Source organism: Archocentrus centrarchus, chromosome 5, assembly GCF_007364275.1.
Source record: "Archocentrus centrarchus isolate MPI-CPG fArcCen1 chromosome 5, fArcCen1, whole genome shotgun sequence".
NCBI classification, from domain to species: domain Eukaryota; kingdom Metazoa; phylum Chordata; class Actinopteri; order Cichliformes; family Cichlidae; genus Archocentrus; species Archocentrus centrarchus.
Window position 1 is genome coordinate 5778854 of NC_044350.1, and position 17141 is coordinate 5795994.

Sequence of the window (17141 nt, forward strand, 5' to 3'; positions counted from 1 at the left end):
AGGGCACTGCAGGAGGCACACATACTGACTGAATGAAATAAGATTGTGCGCACTATTTTGTAACTATTATATTATGTGTGTAAGGTTAGGCTTCGAAAGCATTCATTAACAAGCTGATAACCAAAAACTAATTTTCAAGTAAGATTTCCAATGATCTTAATATACAGTTGGGTTCTCTTCAATCGCGATGACCGTTTTTAGTGAAGAAAACATTTCTCTGAGAAAGCCGCGGATTGGAGTCGCTGCAGGTGCCTTTTGCGCTTGAACCTGCAGATCTAAACAGCACTGGAATTTAAAGGGAGGAAAGCGCGCTTTACGTCTGTCTCTGCCACCAAACCCGCGCACACACATCCACTCCTCGTGAGCATCACTAGTGCCCAATTTTTCTGTAGAAACCTGTCTTCACAAGGCGTTCTGCTGAAATCTCGCATTATAACAGTGCGCTGCACCCCCTCTGGAATGCGCAGGGAACCACGGAATATACTCTCGGCTGTTAACTTTCTTTACAAAAAAAAAAAATATATTTAAAAGCGATATATGAAAGCATACCGTCTCCTGTACCGTTACACGGTAACTGCGCAAATGCACGGTAAAGGAAAGGCAGTGGATTTTCTGAGCGTCTCAGCGTGCGGGCAGGATACACACCGAATAGCGCAAAGATCGCACACTACTGAGTGGCACAATAACTTTGACAGATACCTTACCTGTTCAGGAGCGGAGACACGAGCGTAAGCAGCAGAGGAGAGAGGACGGAGGGTATCGGGCAGAGCGCCGAGCCACACAGCCTGCACCGTGGATGAAAGAACTGCCAGACGTCCCAGCAGTGAACTCCAAAGTGTGTCTGTCTTTTTTTTTACCACGCCAATAAAGGACAGTGAGATTCAGACCACTCCCCCATTGTATCAAATTAGTCCCAACTGTTTCCTCCTGATCACAGGCATCTCATTTGAGGCTCAGTTTCTAAGCGGGTCTAACATACTGTGGCCAGCGTGCTTCTGTTCTGCAGTGTGCAATGCATTTTAACAGTAATGGAAAAGCGAATCAGAGGAAATCTGCAAGTTGTGAAACAGGCAGCATACTGTATGTGAGATCATCGCCTGCCAGGCTCTGTCAACACGTGGATCCCACGGGTGATTATCAATTCTCATATTTTTCTTTTTTTTTTCTTTTCTCATTATCATTAATTCTGTCTCTCTCAGTCGATTTAGTTTATTAAAACCAAACACAGCACCTACATATTTGGGCTGCAGAAACACAACAACGGCATATCCTCACCTTTTAAATCCATACACTCTTAACCCAGATATTAATTGTAATTAAACGTTTTAGTAATCATTACTTATTCTTTCGTGTTTGGTAAAAATGTTGTCCCATTACTAAATCAAATTAGTTAACTGTACTTTTCTACACAAATATAGAGTGTAATGAACTTGTTAAGCAGAGATTACTAAAGATATTATGTTTTTGAAGTGAAGGGGCGGGGCATATTCAAACTCAGTCCTGCTGCAACATGCACCGTGGCAAGTTCAACGACTCCTGACTGGTAAGTGTGAAGAATAACTATTTTAAATAATTCTAGCTATTTCTTTGCTTAAAAGATAGCTGAGTTCCATGTGCAGATATAACTGAAAATTATAGTTACAGCCTACCGCCACCATTATCGACACTTTGGTAAAGTGAGGGGTTTTGGAATCGAAGTTAAATATCGCGAGTGGAGTGGCGAGCGCGAATGTTAGCATTGGCTTAGTGTTAGCATACTGACGAGTCTCAGTTTATAACGGACAGTTACTTTAGGAGAGATGTACTTTGCTGAAATAAACCTTTATTACACCAAGTTTAAGCCGAGTGTATCCTGTCTCTGAGGGTAATTTTTTTTAATCGAAAAAGCCGCTCCAGTAGTGTCAAGACAGCTAAATGCTATCGTTAGCTTAGCGTTTCACATCGTTCGTAACAGCATGTGCTTGTGTTAACCTAGTCCACGTTTTTTTTCTATACGGTTTCGTATGTACTGAAATGTAATGGTCGGACACAAAGGTTGAAATCTTGTATGACTAAAGAGCTGAAGCTGAGGTTATCGCCAGTTCTTCTTCTCCACCTCTGATCTCCAGACTCTTAAAATACAGAACTGACAACAAGTTAGAAACGTTATTAAACCTGTCAATTGTCTGCAGACAGAAGGGTAAGCCTAACTCATTTGGCAATATTTTAACTCTAATGTGAAATGGGAAAACAAAATTTTCAGGCTGAGAACAGAAATTTCAAAGGGAGACAGTATTTCAAAGTACCATATTTCCTTGATCACTGATGACATGGTTGTGGACAAGTGTGCTAAAATTTTTATTATTTTTTGTTCTTACAGGTCCGTGTGAAGATGCAGTGGAAGTGCAAATACTGTGAGTTTACATCAGAGAAAAGGGGTTACCTCTTAAAACATTACAGGCTAAAACATGGAAGCTACACCAGAACTGTACCATTTCCTTGCTTACACCAAGAGTGTTTATGCACATTTAAGTCCATCAGTGCACTTAGGGTCCACTTATCCAAAATTCACCAGAAAGACCAAGATGCACAACTGTGTGAAACACTGACCTTTCACTGTCAGTCCTGTGATTTTTCTGCTGCTTGCACAGAGGCAGTTTTTATCACTCACTTGCGGAGTACACATTTAAAAGTTAATCACAGAGTCCACTGTCCATATAATGGGTGTAACTTTCATACTACTGTGTACTCCACATTCAATGCACACAGAAGTAAACAGCACAGAACAGGCAATTGGAAGATGTTCAAACCAGAAATAGTGTCTGGTAGTGAAACCAATGAAGTGGCAGAAGAGGAACATGGGCCCCCAAACAACACTGTTGATTTAGAAGGCAGCGAAGAGTCCAGCAATGAAGAGCATCATGATCTTGGGAAACAGTTGGAGCACAACCTAGCTGCTCTTTTTTTAAAGATGCAAACCATCCTCCACATTCCACAAAGTTCTATCGATGAAGTTATACAACAGCTCCTACATTTAAGTGAACTGTCCCAACCACTGCTGCACAATTCAGTCAAGGACATTTTGAAGCTACACACAGATGTAGATGATTCAACTGTGAAACAGGTAGTCAGGGCTGCCTCAGAGAGCAATATCATACTAAAGTATTGTGGCAAGGGTGGCTCCTTATCAACCTCTAAAAGGAGAGCAGCATATGTAAACAAAAACTTTGATGTGGTTATGCCAGTTGAGTACTTTATTGCCAGGGAAAAGAAATCTAGTGCTGTATATGTTCCTATAAATGCCATGTTACAGAAAATGTTGAACAGGGCAGACATTTTAGATAAAGCTCTTCCAGTACAAAAACATGTGCCACATGAGTACAGTACATACAGAGATGGTTTGTACTGTAAAGGAAATGGCCTCCTTAACAGCGAGGAATTCAGAATCGCTGTTGGACTTTACACAGATGATTTTGAAGTGTCCAATCCATTAGGGACATCTAAGAAGAAACATAAAATGAGTGCAGTGTATTGGGTGCTTGCCAATGTGCCATCAAAATATAGGTCCACACTCCAGTCCATTCAACTTGCTCTTTTATGTAAAGCCTCTGATGTAAAAGAATATGGCTATGCTAAATTTCTTCATCCTCTGATCCAGGATCTGGTTTCTTTGGAGCAAGATGGCCTATATGTTGAGAAGTTGGGAGCATGTGTCAAAGGCACAGTGTTGTATGTGGCTGCTGATAACTTGGCTGCTCATTCTTTTGCAGGATTCTTTGAGAGCTTTGGAGTGGACAAGTTCTGCAGGTTCTGCATGGCAACGAGGAGTGAGATCCAAGACAAGGAGGTAAGCTCGGGCTCTTTTGAACCCCGAACTGCAGACATTCACAACAAACAGGTACAGGAGGTACAGCAGGATCCCACTTTGGCAAAACAGTATGGTGTAAAGGGACGATGTGTACTAACTGACAGTCTGGAGCACTTTCATGTTGCTCGTGGCTATCCCCCTGACATCCTACACGACCTTTTTGAAGGGGTTGTTCCTGTTGAGTTATCACTCTGCATTTCAGAACTGATTTCTAAGAAATATTTCACATTAGAAACACTGAACCATGCTATCAAATCTTTTGCATATGCTTTTCATGACAAAACTGACCAGCCTCAGCCTATTGCCCAAGGCTTCTCTACCAAAGGGACCATAGGTGGAAATGGCCATGAGAACTGGGCTCTAATCAGGTTGCTCCCACTTCTCATTGGCCATAAAGTGCCTGAAGGGGACGATGCCTGGAACGTTCTGATGCTCCTTAAAGATATTGTTGAATTGGCTGTAGCAACAAGGCACACTGAAGAGTCTATACATTTCTTTGACTGCAAAGTGTCAGAACACAGAGAACTGTTGCAAACTACATTCCCAAATTTCAAATTGCGTCCAAAACACCACTTCATTGAGCATTATCCTGAGATGATTAAGGCATTTGGCCCACTGTCAGATGTCTGGACAATGCGTTTCGAGGGAAAACATAAATTCTTCAAGCGGGTCATTCGTAATGCACACAACTTCAGACATGTGGCACTTACACTGGCTGTAAAGCATCAGAAAATGATGGCTTACTGTTTGGACACAAGTTCGTTTTTCAAGCCCTCAGTTGAGCTGGACAAAGTTACCACAGCACTGATCACATCTTTCCCCGAGAATGTCCAACAAGTTTTCTGCAAGAGAGTACCCCAGCTTACAAAGGTTCTGGTTGCATCATCAGTCTCTGTAGATGGAATTAGATATTGTGCTGATATGATACTCTCTGTCGGTTCATGTTCAGGCCTCCCAAATTTCAAACAGATCAAGCAGATTGTGGCAATAAACACAGAGATCTTGTTTGTGTGCAATACAATGACGGCATGGTACCATGAACATTTCAGATCATTTGAACTCTGTGGCAGCGCAAATCCCTCTTTGTGTGTGGTGGAACTAAAAGAGCTGAATGATGTTTTCCCTCTGTCAGCATACAGATTTGGAGAAAATTCAGCAGTGACACTCACTCGCTATATTCTGTGTTGAGAAACCACAAGTGTTGTCAGTACTAGCATTGCTCTGGATAGAGTCTAAATGTAAGCCTAATTGGTAATTTTGTATCTTTTTTGATAAGCCATATGTTAAACTGAATATCTATGTCTTTGTGTATATATTTCTAATAAGCTATTTTTTTTATTTCCAAGATGGCAGCACACCAGAAGATGACCTTGAGAGTAATTTTCACAGAGACAGATATAAGAAAGGTTGTTCTGAATACAAGACCTACTACAGTGGAGGATTTGATAGGCAAGCTTAAAGAATCACTGGGACTTAATTTCAACTTCAGTCTCCAGTACCAAGATCCTGAATTCAATTATGAAGTGTGCAATCTGACAGATATCGAAGATCTTCCTGAAAAACCAACAGTCAAGGTCATCCCTCTACTTGAGTTGGTATCTGTCTCAACATCTGAAGAAATTTTGAGTGGCACACCCAGTGTAGCAGATACAGAGATCCTCTCTACATCCTCGCAGGAGCGACAGAAACAGTGGCCAGATTGTTTTGATATCCCAGATTTTTCTGTTGATGTAGCATATAGACTTAGGCAAGCAGATCTTCAGTTTCTTCGTGATGGTACGCACCTGAAAGTAACAAAAGAGCTGAAACATGAGATTCTTGAAAGATTGGCAGAGAGCATGTATAGTTACACAGCATACCCAAATAATGCTCAGTTCGAAAGTGTTGCACAAGCCCTCATAAGCAAGCACCCCTCTCTCCAGGAGCGAGGCTCAACCAGTCGCTGTAGCGGCTGGAAAAATAGTCTAAAATTTAAAATGGCTAATTACAGAACAAAGCGCAGAAGATCAGGGTGCCTTGATGTAGCAGTAAATGCAGGGAAACGAGGAGGGCATTCAACTGAAGGAGAACCAGCCAACAAGAACATCAAGAAGGCAAAGAAAGGCGAGATCAACTTCTTACCCAACTTTCCAGACGGATTTAATCAGGTAGCCCTTGAGGGTGCCCGCAAAGACTTGGTTAATGAAATGCAGAAGAGAACACCAAATGGACAGCTTGTAAAAGAGAAGATGGATCTGACGTTTGCATTGAGAAGAAAAGAGGTGGTGGAGTCAGAACCTGCCGTATGTGAGATGGTGGAACGTTGGCCTGCTCTTTTCACAGAAGATCAGGTTAGTTCATTCATGAATAAAATAATGAGAACTTTTTTTTTTAAATATGTGTCTGTGTTTCTCTTAGGAAACTGCCTTTATAAAACCTAAAAATATTTATCTGTTAGCCATTCCCACTGTCAGCAAAAAAAAAAGTAATTTTACCATGCAGGACATGGTAGTTGCTATCTACAGCTGCCTTTATCTTTTTTTGGTAAGGAATATTGTATATTGAGTTGGTCGTTATTGTGAAATCAACACCCTGATGCAGAACTCTGATTTCAGATTATTCTGAAGAGGTTTATCATCTATTAATTCCCTATTCACGGTACGCTATCCTGCTTATTAAAAGGTTACTTGCCAACAAAAATATATAATTTGACACAAAATATTAATAGTCTGTTTATATGTAGCAATGGTCTGCTACACAAAAGTAACACAATACTACAAACAATCAGGGCAGTAGAAAAGCAACTCCTGTGTTGTGTGCGGTACAAAGTTTTTGTTAAAGAAGTTTGACTAGAATAACTGAAATATCCCCAAATTTAAAGTGTTAAGTGAGTGAGTTGAAGGGGGCTTTGTGTTTTACAGCTGACCATGTCCACACCTGTGCAATTTTTATTGCTGTCCTCACTCTGGTGCTTCCACCTTCAGTTATTAGCTGTAAAGATGTAATATTGGAGCATTTTCTGTATTTTGCAGGTATGCATGGAGTTCAACAGGATTGTTGGCAAGAATCTCAAACAGGAATTCTATGAGAGCATTGATCGGCACAGTCCTCGTCTTATCGAGATTTTTCGATCCAAGAGAGGGAACATTGGCCAAATGTTGACACAGCTTTCCCAACAAACAAAGGTTGGTCCTATTAATCACTTGCATTGTGTGCAACAGCTCATGTAATGACTTGGCTTTAAGTCCAACTGTATTTATTTTCATGCTTCACATAGATTGTTGAAATGATTAAAAGATTTTGAATTTAGGGATGGAAAAACAAGGCTGAGTTTCTGAACTTCACTTAAACTTTCAGAGAACTTCAGTAAAACCTGCTAGTTCTTCTCAGTGTTAAGGGTGTTACTGTCTCAGTGGGTTAATTAACCATGAGCCATGTATTTCTTAAATTTTAGGGAATGTGCCTTCAAAAGTCCTTGATTACCATTAGGGATGCACTGATATTAAAATGTGGGATGATATCGATACCCGATATTAATATTGCTGTTATGGCAGATAACTGATAATGTATACAATATATATATTTCACTACCCTTTCGACACCTTGGAAAAAACAAAACAATCCCACAGCTGACATTGATTCTCTGCTTCAGATGAACTCCTCACAATCTTGCGCTGCATTGCTGTCACATGACCAAACAAATACCACATGACCAACCTCCTCCCCTGCCCGTCCGGAATCAAATGACAAGAAGATGGAAATAGATATGGGTTGTTAATATTGGCCCAGTTTTGTTTATCGGACCAATACTCACATGTTAACAAATGACTAATATTGGCTGATACCGATGTTAATGCCGATATATTGTACATTCGTAATAACGATGCTTAAGAAGATGTGGGGACTTTATATTTTTTGATACAATCAATTGTGCTTAGTTACTTGCTTATTTTTGTCATTTTACTGCCCAAAAGACTGCAGAGCCAACTGATATTCGAACACTGGTGCTCAGAGGACTTCCTGTTATCCTTGGTGACAACCCCACAGACTTCTACAAACCAGCCTTTGTAAGTAATTTTACTTAAAGACTACCTAAAGGAACAATAACAACTCAATCTTGAATTTTCACTCTTATACACGGTTCTCATGGGTCTTTGAAATACTTTAAATTCTTTAATATTTACTTTGCAATAATGTTTTGCAGCTGTGTTGTATGACCTATTTATCCAAAGTCAGTGTATTACTTGAATTAAGTGCCATTTGACACGGCCCCGGTTTGGAGAAGCAGCAGAGGTACTGGTGTAGGAAACTAAGCAATATACTGCTGTGATCAGTGTTTATAACAACATTATTTTAGCCACCTAAAAAATCTAGATCAGTGAAATGTACACTATACACAGAATATTTTCACTGCATTACCTTACTGTCAGTCAGACTTCTGACATAAAATTACTTTTATATAAGTTGTATATAGATTTCTCCTGCCAAACTTCATAGACAAAATCTGTTTACTTTGCTGAACAGAGGAACGGCTCTTCTACTGCTGCCTCAGTCTGTTCGATTGTGTTATTATTTGATTGGTTTGGATTCACTAAAATCACACAGTAGCACACATTTAAGGATCAAGGACATGCTAGACTAACAACTCTTGTGTTCTGTGAGGTAAAATTACTAATTTTTCCTATGGCATTTGGTTGGCATGAAGAGAGTGCTGTAACTTAATTTTCTAGTCAGATAGGTCCGTTGGACAGCAGTTTGAGATGCTGAAAATAGTATGCGTCCACTAAAACTGATATAAATTTTTTGACTTATCTAAAAATACAAGTTGCAGCAGTACATTGCTTATCTACCTACACTGATCCACCTGCTGCTTCTCCAAAGTGGGGAAAGGCTGACCACCATCTACTGTAGGTAAGTATGCTGACCATCTGTAAGCACCTCATGCAACCCACTTTAAAGGGATAGTTTTTTTTTTTTTTTTTTTATATATATATCTTAATTTATATCTTATGCTATGCTGTGTTGGGTTCATGTCAGGATTTGGGCATAGACAGACAGGCGTGGGAAAACAGATGGCAGTTCCAGTGATTGAAGAAAACTTGTGAGCATAGTTTTAAACAATTCAAAGGATAAGGTATTGTTCCACTTAGCACTAGCACATGAAGATGCTGGATAGATGTTCTTTTGTGGAGCTCCAACTCATTCAACATTTACACTAGGAAACTAGGGCTGCATAGCATGATAAAACAGATATGACAGAAATTTCAATTTGATTGTGGAAGTTATTTTTTTTTATCAATTATTGATGGTCACTGAAATATCACTGTTGTGCTCTTGTCATTTATAAAGGACTCAGATGATGATGACTCTTTCCGCAACATTGACATTGGGATCCTCCTTGTTGAACCTGAAGGTGCTGTGCCCTCATCCTCCCTGCATCTCAGTCCAGCCTCACTAAAAATTGTCATTGAGGGAGAAGTGGTGATGGACAACATTCAAGACCTGCCAAAAGCTATGTGTCTTCTCTTTGGACTTGCATATGCAATGCATCTCAGTTACCCCATTTCTATGAAGTTCACGTTCCAGTTCATCCAACAGGTATTTCTTGAGCTGGGCCACGTTGAACTAAAACCAAAGTTACAAACATTGAAAAACCAGCTTGCGATGTAACGAAATGTCTTGTGTGTTGTCAGTGAACAGTCAGGGGGTTGAAAATATACTCAATGCAGATGGAGTTGATAAAGTTGCTCTTATCTAATGCAGTTCAGTGCAGCAGTACTGCCACAACTTTTATTTCTTAAGAAAGTTTGTAATGTTCAGCTTACAGTGTTATAAGAGACATCAGTGTCCAGCCACTTGTACTCTAAAAAACAGGATTTAGAAGTGTATGCTCAGGGCTCCATAGTAATATTTAGTTGATACAGTTAAAGGAAAATTCAGCACTTTTCATGTAAACGTCCAGTTTGTGTTGATGGTAAATGTAGTCATTTGAAGCAGTAAATTCAAAATAATGTAATTCTTCCTCAACAGCAACATTACTGCTTATTTTACAGGTTTTTTCAGTCAATAGCAGCACAGGAATTTATTGCTTCAGTTGATTACATTTACTAACAACACAGACTGTACATTTACATAAAACATGCAAAATCTTCCCTTAAACATAGTTGATCTGTTCATTTTCCAAGTTGGAGATTGTGTCCTATTTTAAGGTGTCCAGTTTTTTCAAAAGGATGCAAATATTTTTGTTGAATGCTGCTGCATTTGTATTCCTTCTCTAAACATGTTAGAATTGAGTTCAAGCACATATGCCTATTTTTACTTGCCTTTTGTATGGCAAACTTTTTTTTGAATGGCTACTGTTTTGATACTTTTTTATACTTCTGAAAAACATGACAAACTACAGTTAAAATTGTCTTTTGCGTAAGTATTCTGCAAAAAATAAAATATTGGAATGTTGAAATGTATTTGATTTATTCTCTTTACAATTTAGTGTTACATTCAATACAACTTGAACATAAAAAGGGTAATAGGAAGAGGGTAAGAGGAAATGTTATTAATTATATTAACAAAATATAAATAGCTTTAAATGTTAAATTGCTTATTTGCTTTACAGTTTAGCTTAAAAGTAATTTTCACTCTTAATCCAAATTAGTTGAGTTTACTAGAAAATCGCGTGGAAACTCGTTGCCTTAAACCATTCTAGTTTTTACACAAAGATGAAACTAAACATGTTTAGTTGTGTTAACTTAGAACCTTAGTGCAATGTATCAAACATGTTCAGTAGTATTTACTAAAATTGATTAGCTCACATAAATAGGAAGAAATTTATATGAGGTAATCAATTTTAGTTAAGACTACTAAACATGTTTAGTTGTGTTAACTTAGAACCTTAGTACAATGTATCAAACATGTTTAGTAGTATTTACTAAAATTGATTAGCTCACATAAATGGGAAGAAATTTATATGAGGTAATCAATTTTAGTAAAGACTACTAAACATATTTAGTTTCATCTTTGTGTAAAAACTAGAATGGTTTAAGGCAACGAGTTTCCACGCGATTTTCTAGTAAACTCAACTAATTTGGGTTAAGAGTGTAGGGTGAGCCTATTTAAACATCCAGCAGTTACCAAGCAACACTGGGGGCATGTTTCTGCATGTTTCTGGTCAGTTGGTGAACCTAAGTACAATACTCATTTTCTTTCAGGCAGTGGCAGAAGGTTAATGTGGCCTTCCCCCTTTCAGTGATCCAGCAGTGATCCAGCAGAGCAGAGCATCCAGTAAACCTCCCGTTTATGGCTGCAAGTCAAATGAGTTTGTATCAGGTCTTTGAGCTTTTGGTAAGTGGGTGAGATGGCCTTTAAGTTAAAAAAAAAGGGGGGGGGGGGTTACAGATTCTTTCCATACTGGAGGTCGGGGACAGGGTTTACATTCATTACTTTAAGTAAATTCAGAGGCGTCACACTTTTTAGTCTTCTTGGGATACATTTCAAAAGCAGGTGTGTCAGTCTGGCCCACTGGATTGCTTTGGGAAACACAGCACAGGAAAAGGTAGAGAAGCAGGAGAAAGAGAGAAAGGTGGGTCAGCACCTGGAGGACAAGAGGGACCTTAACAGCTTTGCTCGTTAAGAAAGCATAATTCTGTTTCTGCATTGCTTTGCTAGCTGAGCCATCTACAACTGCTCCTTTATTAGCCATATGACAAACTACAAATGAGGCATCACTCCATCACTCAGCATTGCTTCTGTATGGCTACTGTACAGTACCACACAGGCCTGTTGTAATGGTTGTCCTTTTGGCAGGTTTTGTTATCTCTTCAGAGAACCTCTGAAGCTCCATTAGAGTGGCCTCTTGGTCTCCTCAGACTTTTCATGTTTGGTTACTTGGCTTCGCCAGAAAACCAACTCCAAGTCCGGTGAGTTTCTAATGCCTACCATGTTATTGAGGCCACTGTTCTCCTGGGAACATCCAGTGCTTTAGAAATGGTTTTACACCCTTGCCCTGATCTACATCTTGTCACAGTTTTATTGCAGAGAGCTACAGAGAGTTCCTCGGACTTCGTTTTTGTTCTAACATGCAGAATGAAATTTCTGATATTACACACACACACACACACACATGCAGGTGTGTGCCTTTATGGGCTCTAATCAAGGTAGATGCATCTGACCTCAATTATTTTTTTTTACTTCATTTTCTCATAAAGGTAGAATTTTTAGAAATATTTGTAATATGGAAATATTTTTTTCCTAGAATTATAGTGTTAAAAATACAGGTTATCTTTGACACAGTCAAAAATCAATGGATTCACAAGAACAAATAAAATCTATTCAGCCTAATAATAATTTTTCATTTCCTTCTGTTTCCTTCTAACCCAAACTACAATAATGTGTCCCACACTGGGCTCACCAATTTAAGAGTTTTCTACCCTCTGCACAAATTCAATTAAATTATTTGTACTTCTCCTCTATTTAAGGAAGGTAATGACTCTGAGGTTCACCTATCTTTAATTGAGTTCTGGTCAAGAAAACACTTTCTGACCAAAAAAAAGCAACTTGACCAAGAATTAAAGATAAAAGCAAGCAAATTAAAAGTGCTCATGATAATTAAAAAAATGCATAAGATGCCCTTAAAACCCTGGGTTATGAGTTTAGAGTGGTAAACAGCAGCAAAGATTGCTCTCTTTCTTAAAGGCATTACAGGAAAATTCTATAGTCTAAATAATGTTTCTGAAAGTTTCATGTTCAGGATGTTGGTTAAGCCAAAATGAGGCTGTTTTCTTAATTCTACTCTTAAAAAGAGAATTAGAAATGTTGTTAGTGACAGCACGCTAGACTAAAGAATGAAACAGTGATAAAACCACGAGATATGACACATTTTTGTAAGAGTTTTGTCTTGTCAGGGGGGGTGGGGGCTCATTTTATGGCCTCATTCTGAGCACCTGGGCCAGAAAAGAAACAAAGAGAAAGAAGTCATTATCGTTACAGACAATAACTCCAGGGGCCATTCATGTAAGGAGAATTCCCACAGGAAAGTCCGCCTGCCGTATGCGTGTCATTATCAATATAATCAACTCCCTTGTGAAATTTCAGCCCTCTCCCCAGAATAGAAAGGAAGTGGTGAGGGTAGATTTCAGTTTCATGGTCTGTGGAGAATGTGTTCAGGATCCAGGAATACAAACTACACCTTATCAGCACTTATCAGAAACGTCTACATAATTAAAGTATTCCTTTCAAGTAATTACTGCTTAATCCGATGGGACACCAAGTGTTACAGTATGAACTTCCTGATATTGAACAACCTGGGTGAGAGTAGCAGAACTCAGTAATACTAGGAGGTTTCAATCATCAGGGTGACACGTTGACTTTTAAACCCTGACTTTGTCACTTGCTGCTTTCCAGTGAAACTGATTTTGATTTCATTCTTAGCAAAAGAAACGCTCCCAATACTACAGATTTTATTTGGTTAGAATTTTCTTTGCTTTAGGTTCGTCGGGTGTAAAGGCACACTGTGCCCTGCAAGCATGTGAACATGGAAATGTGGGTGACACTGGGAAGGTCATGGTAGTACACAGTGAATTTCTATTTTCAGACTGTAATAAAGCCAAAGATGTATAAAGATAAAAGCCATAAGGGTTGCAGTTTATATCTGCCATCAAGCGCCATCATTAGCCTAGTACCAACAAAAGACACCAATTTTGGGGGTACTACTTCTTGGCCTTAAGTGGAACCATGTAGTCACAGTGAGGTTGCTAGGCAACAAGCAAAGACTTCAGCAAGCTACTGCTCCCTGTGTCACACTGGGTCTGTGGATGTACAGACCGCGTGTCTGTGTGGAGGACCCAAATGCAGACACGAGGAGGCAGGAGGAGTTTAAAAGCGAGCCGTTTATTCCAGCTGATGGTGGACAGTGCAAAGGTGAAACATAAAGCTCAAAGGGGGAGACTGAAAACTCTAAACTAGTGAAACTAAAACTCAAAAAACACACTTGGGCTAGAAAAACACTGGGGCGACGATAACAGACGCTCTGACAAAGGACGAGGGGAGACTGACTATAAATGTACAGAAGGGCAATTCAGGGCAGTGGAGACAGCTGGAGAGAACAACATACAGCTGAACTAAATCACAGAAGATGAGACAAGGGAAGCAAAACTAAAAGCAAAGCACAAGGAACACAAACTGTCAAAGTAAAACAGGAAGTGCGATAACCAGAGGAGGAAACAGAGACATGAATGAAGTTATCACAGGAGATTTGACACAAGAGGATGGAACACCAAGAAGGGGGGGATAAAACTAAAACAACCAACTGAAGAGTAATAAATACTTCACCATGTTTTACATGTGGTTGTAGAGACTCCTCCTCTGTACATACTGATGCAACTCATTTTCAGTCCAGTTCTTGTGTAATTTGGCCTCAGCCTTTTCTCCCTGTTTCCCTTCTTTAAGAATGGTTCCTTGACAGCCACCTTTCCACTGAGACTATTTCTAATGAGGCTTCAGCAAACAGCAGATGAATGAACTGAAGGGCCAGATGCATCGTTCTCTGTGTCAGGCCTTAGCTGGATTTTTTTTTTCATATTTCTTAAGGACATGACTTCCAGATCTGTTCATCTGTGCAGATAGTTTTTTTTTAGGCCTGCCACTTCTTCCTTTGTCCTCTACTGGTTCAGTTTCCTCAAATTTTTAAAGACACACTGTGTAGCTGACACCGAATTGTGTTGGAGTGGCCGCCAGGGGGCAGAGTGTCTGCTGGGGTGAGGTGAGGGCTACGAAGAAGTAGAAATCAGGTCTTATAGCCCTCACCTGCCTTCAATTAGTAGCTCTACCTCATATGTTTGCTTTGTGTGGTGTTGCGTTGGGTTTCTCTTTGGCTTCTGCCTTCTTCATTAGACATTTGGGTAAGTTTGCCTGCCTGGATTCCTTTCAATTACACATCATCTTGAAGGATTCTTATTCCACTGTTTGTTTTAAGGAGACGCGCAGTTCCTGCAAATGGCACCTGTTTACTTTAAATAGCACCTTTGGGCAGTGGAATGAGGTACGTTTACATCATGACAAAGTGTGGAATTGTATTGTTGGTTTCTGAGTTCAATATTATTGGTAATAGCAATGACGTCTAGTGTGTATGTTCTTTTCTTTGTGAAATGTATTGTGAATTTGTCATTTTACAGAATTAATCCCTTTTTCCCTTTTGTATTTTTTATTTAAGTTTTCACGGTGCACAACAAAGTTGTTGGAACAGAAATAAAGAATTAAGCACCTGTAAAGACTCATTTCTTGATCCAAGGGCAGCCACACACTGTCTACAAAGTTTTCAGCTAATAGGTCTTTGGGAAAATTGTTTAATTTTTACAGAAATACACAAATCTCTATCTTATATGTATATATTTTTTTTTTAAATAATATGGCTTCCTCACCACTTAGTCAGATTATTATTATTATTATTATTATTATTATTATTATTAGAACAAATAAAAATGAAATTACTACAAGTTCAACTAGGCAGGACTGATAATCCTCCTGTTGCCATCTTGCTTCTCTTCTGTTTTTGTTTTTTCCCCTTTCTTTCCCTCTCCCCGCTTTTATATTTGCAAGGTTCATATTGTGAATTTCTTTTATAACCCCACCCCTGTAGGAGGGGAATGGGGTAATTTTTTGTTACAGCAGTAGAACCCATCTGATTCATACCAAGTTTGCACAAAATATTGCCAGTGACACCTGGATTACCTCATTTTTGCTATAATTAGGTGAAGGTTAAAAACAATCCAGAAAAAAAAATCCCTATCTTTTGCCCTCTGGAGTCTGGAGTCATCGATTTAAGATGACGTAGCAGCAGGATGCAGCCTCGGCGAGCCTCCGTTTCAACTTGGGCGGACTTCAAACTACATACCAGTTTTTAAATTGTGTTGGTAGATAAAGTAAAACCAGAGTTATGATCAATAATTTACACCATGCTTTTTCCTGTATATTGTCCTAAAAATAAAAAAATAAAAACAGAAGTACATACCCAGAGTGGGCACTCCACCCTTTTCTGGCAGAGGACCACGTGCCTTTTTATGCTTGAATGATTTATAGGTCAGTGTTAAGTGGCTGAAAACTGTCAGGTAAAAGAACTGGGCTGAAAATGAGTAAAAAAGCAGCCAATGTCCAAAGAAAAACTTTGAAAGCCTGGAGAACTATTGCTCCAGACCACTTTAAAAAATACAAGAAAGTCTGGCTGCTTGGAAGCAAAATATAAAGAAATACGTGAAGGCTCAAGACATTTCCACAGTGCTCTCAATGACAGTTAAAATAGGCACTGGTGATGCAAAGTGACTAACTTATGATAGGGTGCAATGTAGACAAGACGACTACCTACATCACCAGAGGCTGGAATGTCCGCCTCTGCCGTCAGCTACAAAACAGTGTGTGATGAGCAAATTGCTTTACTTTGGATATGGGATTTTTCTTTCCTTTTTCATTTCCATCTTTTATAGATAGTTTAAAAGTTGTATTGAGTGGGGTTAGCATATTCTTAGCTGAAAGACCACACCACCATCTGACTGGACGCAGGTGTTACTGGGAGGTGTGTTTAACATGCTGTTTGATGTGAGAAGCTAATTATAAATCTAGCCTCCCGTGCACTTTCCCCCAGTGAAAGTTTGTTTGTAAATTACATAAAAAGAATGGTTCAGAGTTCGGACTTTTTGGCGACTGTGTTGTGTAGAAGGCCGGCGTCTGGCTCATTCTGACCATCTGTTGTGTCTTTGATAAGATGCTGATGTTACAGCCTAAAACAAGATATGAATTATTTTTGTACTGAAGTATGCTCTCCATCTTAAAGGAAATCACCAGGCAAGTGTTTTACAGAGAATTTATTAAATAGCAGACAAAAGAAATGTGATTTATTTTCAGTGTTATGCAAAGAGAGTAAACACTGTGAACCTGTGAAGCCCATAAACCTAACTAAAGCATACACTACCAAATCCCTGCTTCACACTCTGAGGCAGGAAGCAAAGTAACTATTATATTGGCTTCAAATTCCATAAAGCAGAACCATTTATCAGTATACATGCAATTTACACGCCGACAGTGTTGTCTAGTTAGACTGATTAAGTTCCCACACATAACAAACTGCACCTGCAGCTCTTTTGGAGGATGGCTTATTGTCTTTATGTGCTGCTGCATCATCTCAAACGTAGCTGTTACCATCCATCAATCGAACAGAGCAAACAGACTCTGAAGAATTTGTTCCTCTTTACGTTCACACCAAATATGTTTTCTCACTGAGCAAAACAGTGAAAACTCCACAAACTCAAGTGCTGCCCGTTCTTGCATTTGA

General features: G+C 39.2%; 1 protein-coding gene across 2 annotated transcripts; it reads left to right on the forward strand.

The window, feature by feature from the left end:
* The first annotated feature begins 1383 nt into the window (after positions 1–1383).
* LOC115780962 (uncharacterized) lies at positions 1384–10265 on the forward strand. 2 transcript variants are annotated; one of them, XM_030730430.1, is made up of 8 exons: positions 1388–1543; positions 2360–2393; positions 3750–3826; positions 4980–5085; positions 5194–6177; positions 6859–7011; positions 7801–7893; positions 9176–10264. In XM_030730430.1, the coding sequence occupies exons 5-8, from the start codon at positions 5194–5196 to the stop codon at positions 9494–9496; spliced, it is 1551 nt and encodes a 516-aa protein (XP_030586290.1). In that variant the 5' UTR covers positions 1388–1543; positions 2360–2393; positions 3750–3826; positions 4980–5085; the 3' UTR covers positions 9497–10264. The 2 variants fall into 2 exon arrangements, with proteins under 2 accessions (XP_030586289.1, XP_030586290.1); XM_030730429.1 differs by lacking the exon at positions 4980–5085 and having other exon boundaries at positions 1384–1543; positions 9176–10265.
* Positions 10266–17141: the final 6876 nt, after the last annotated feature.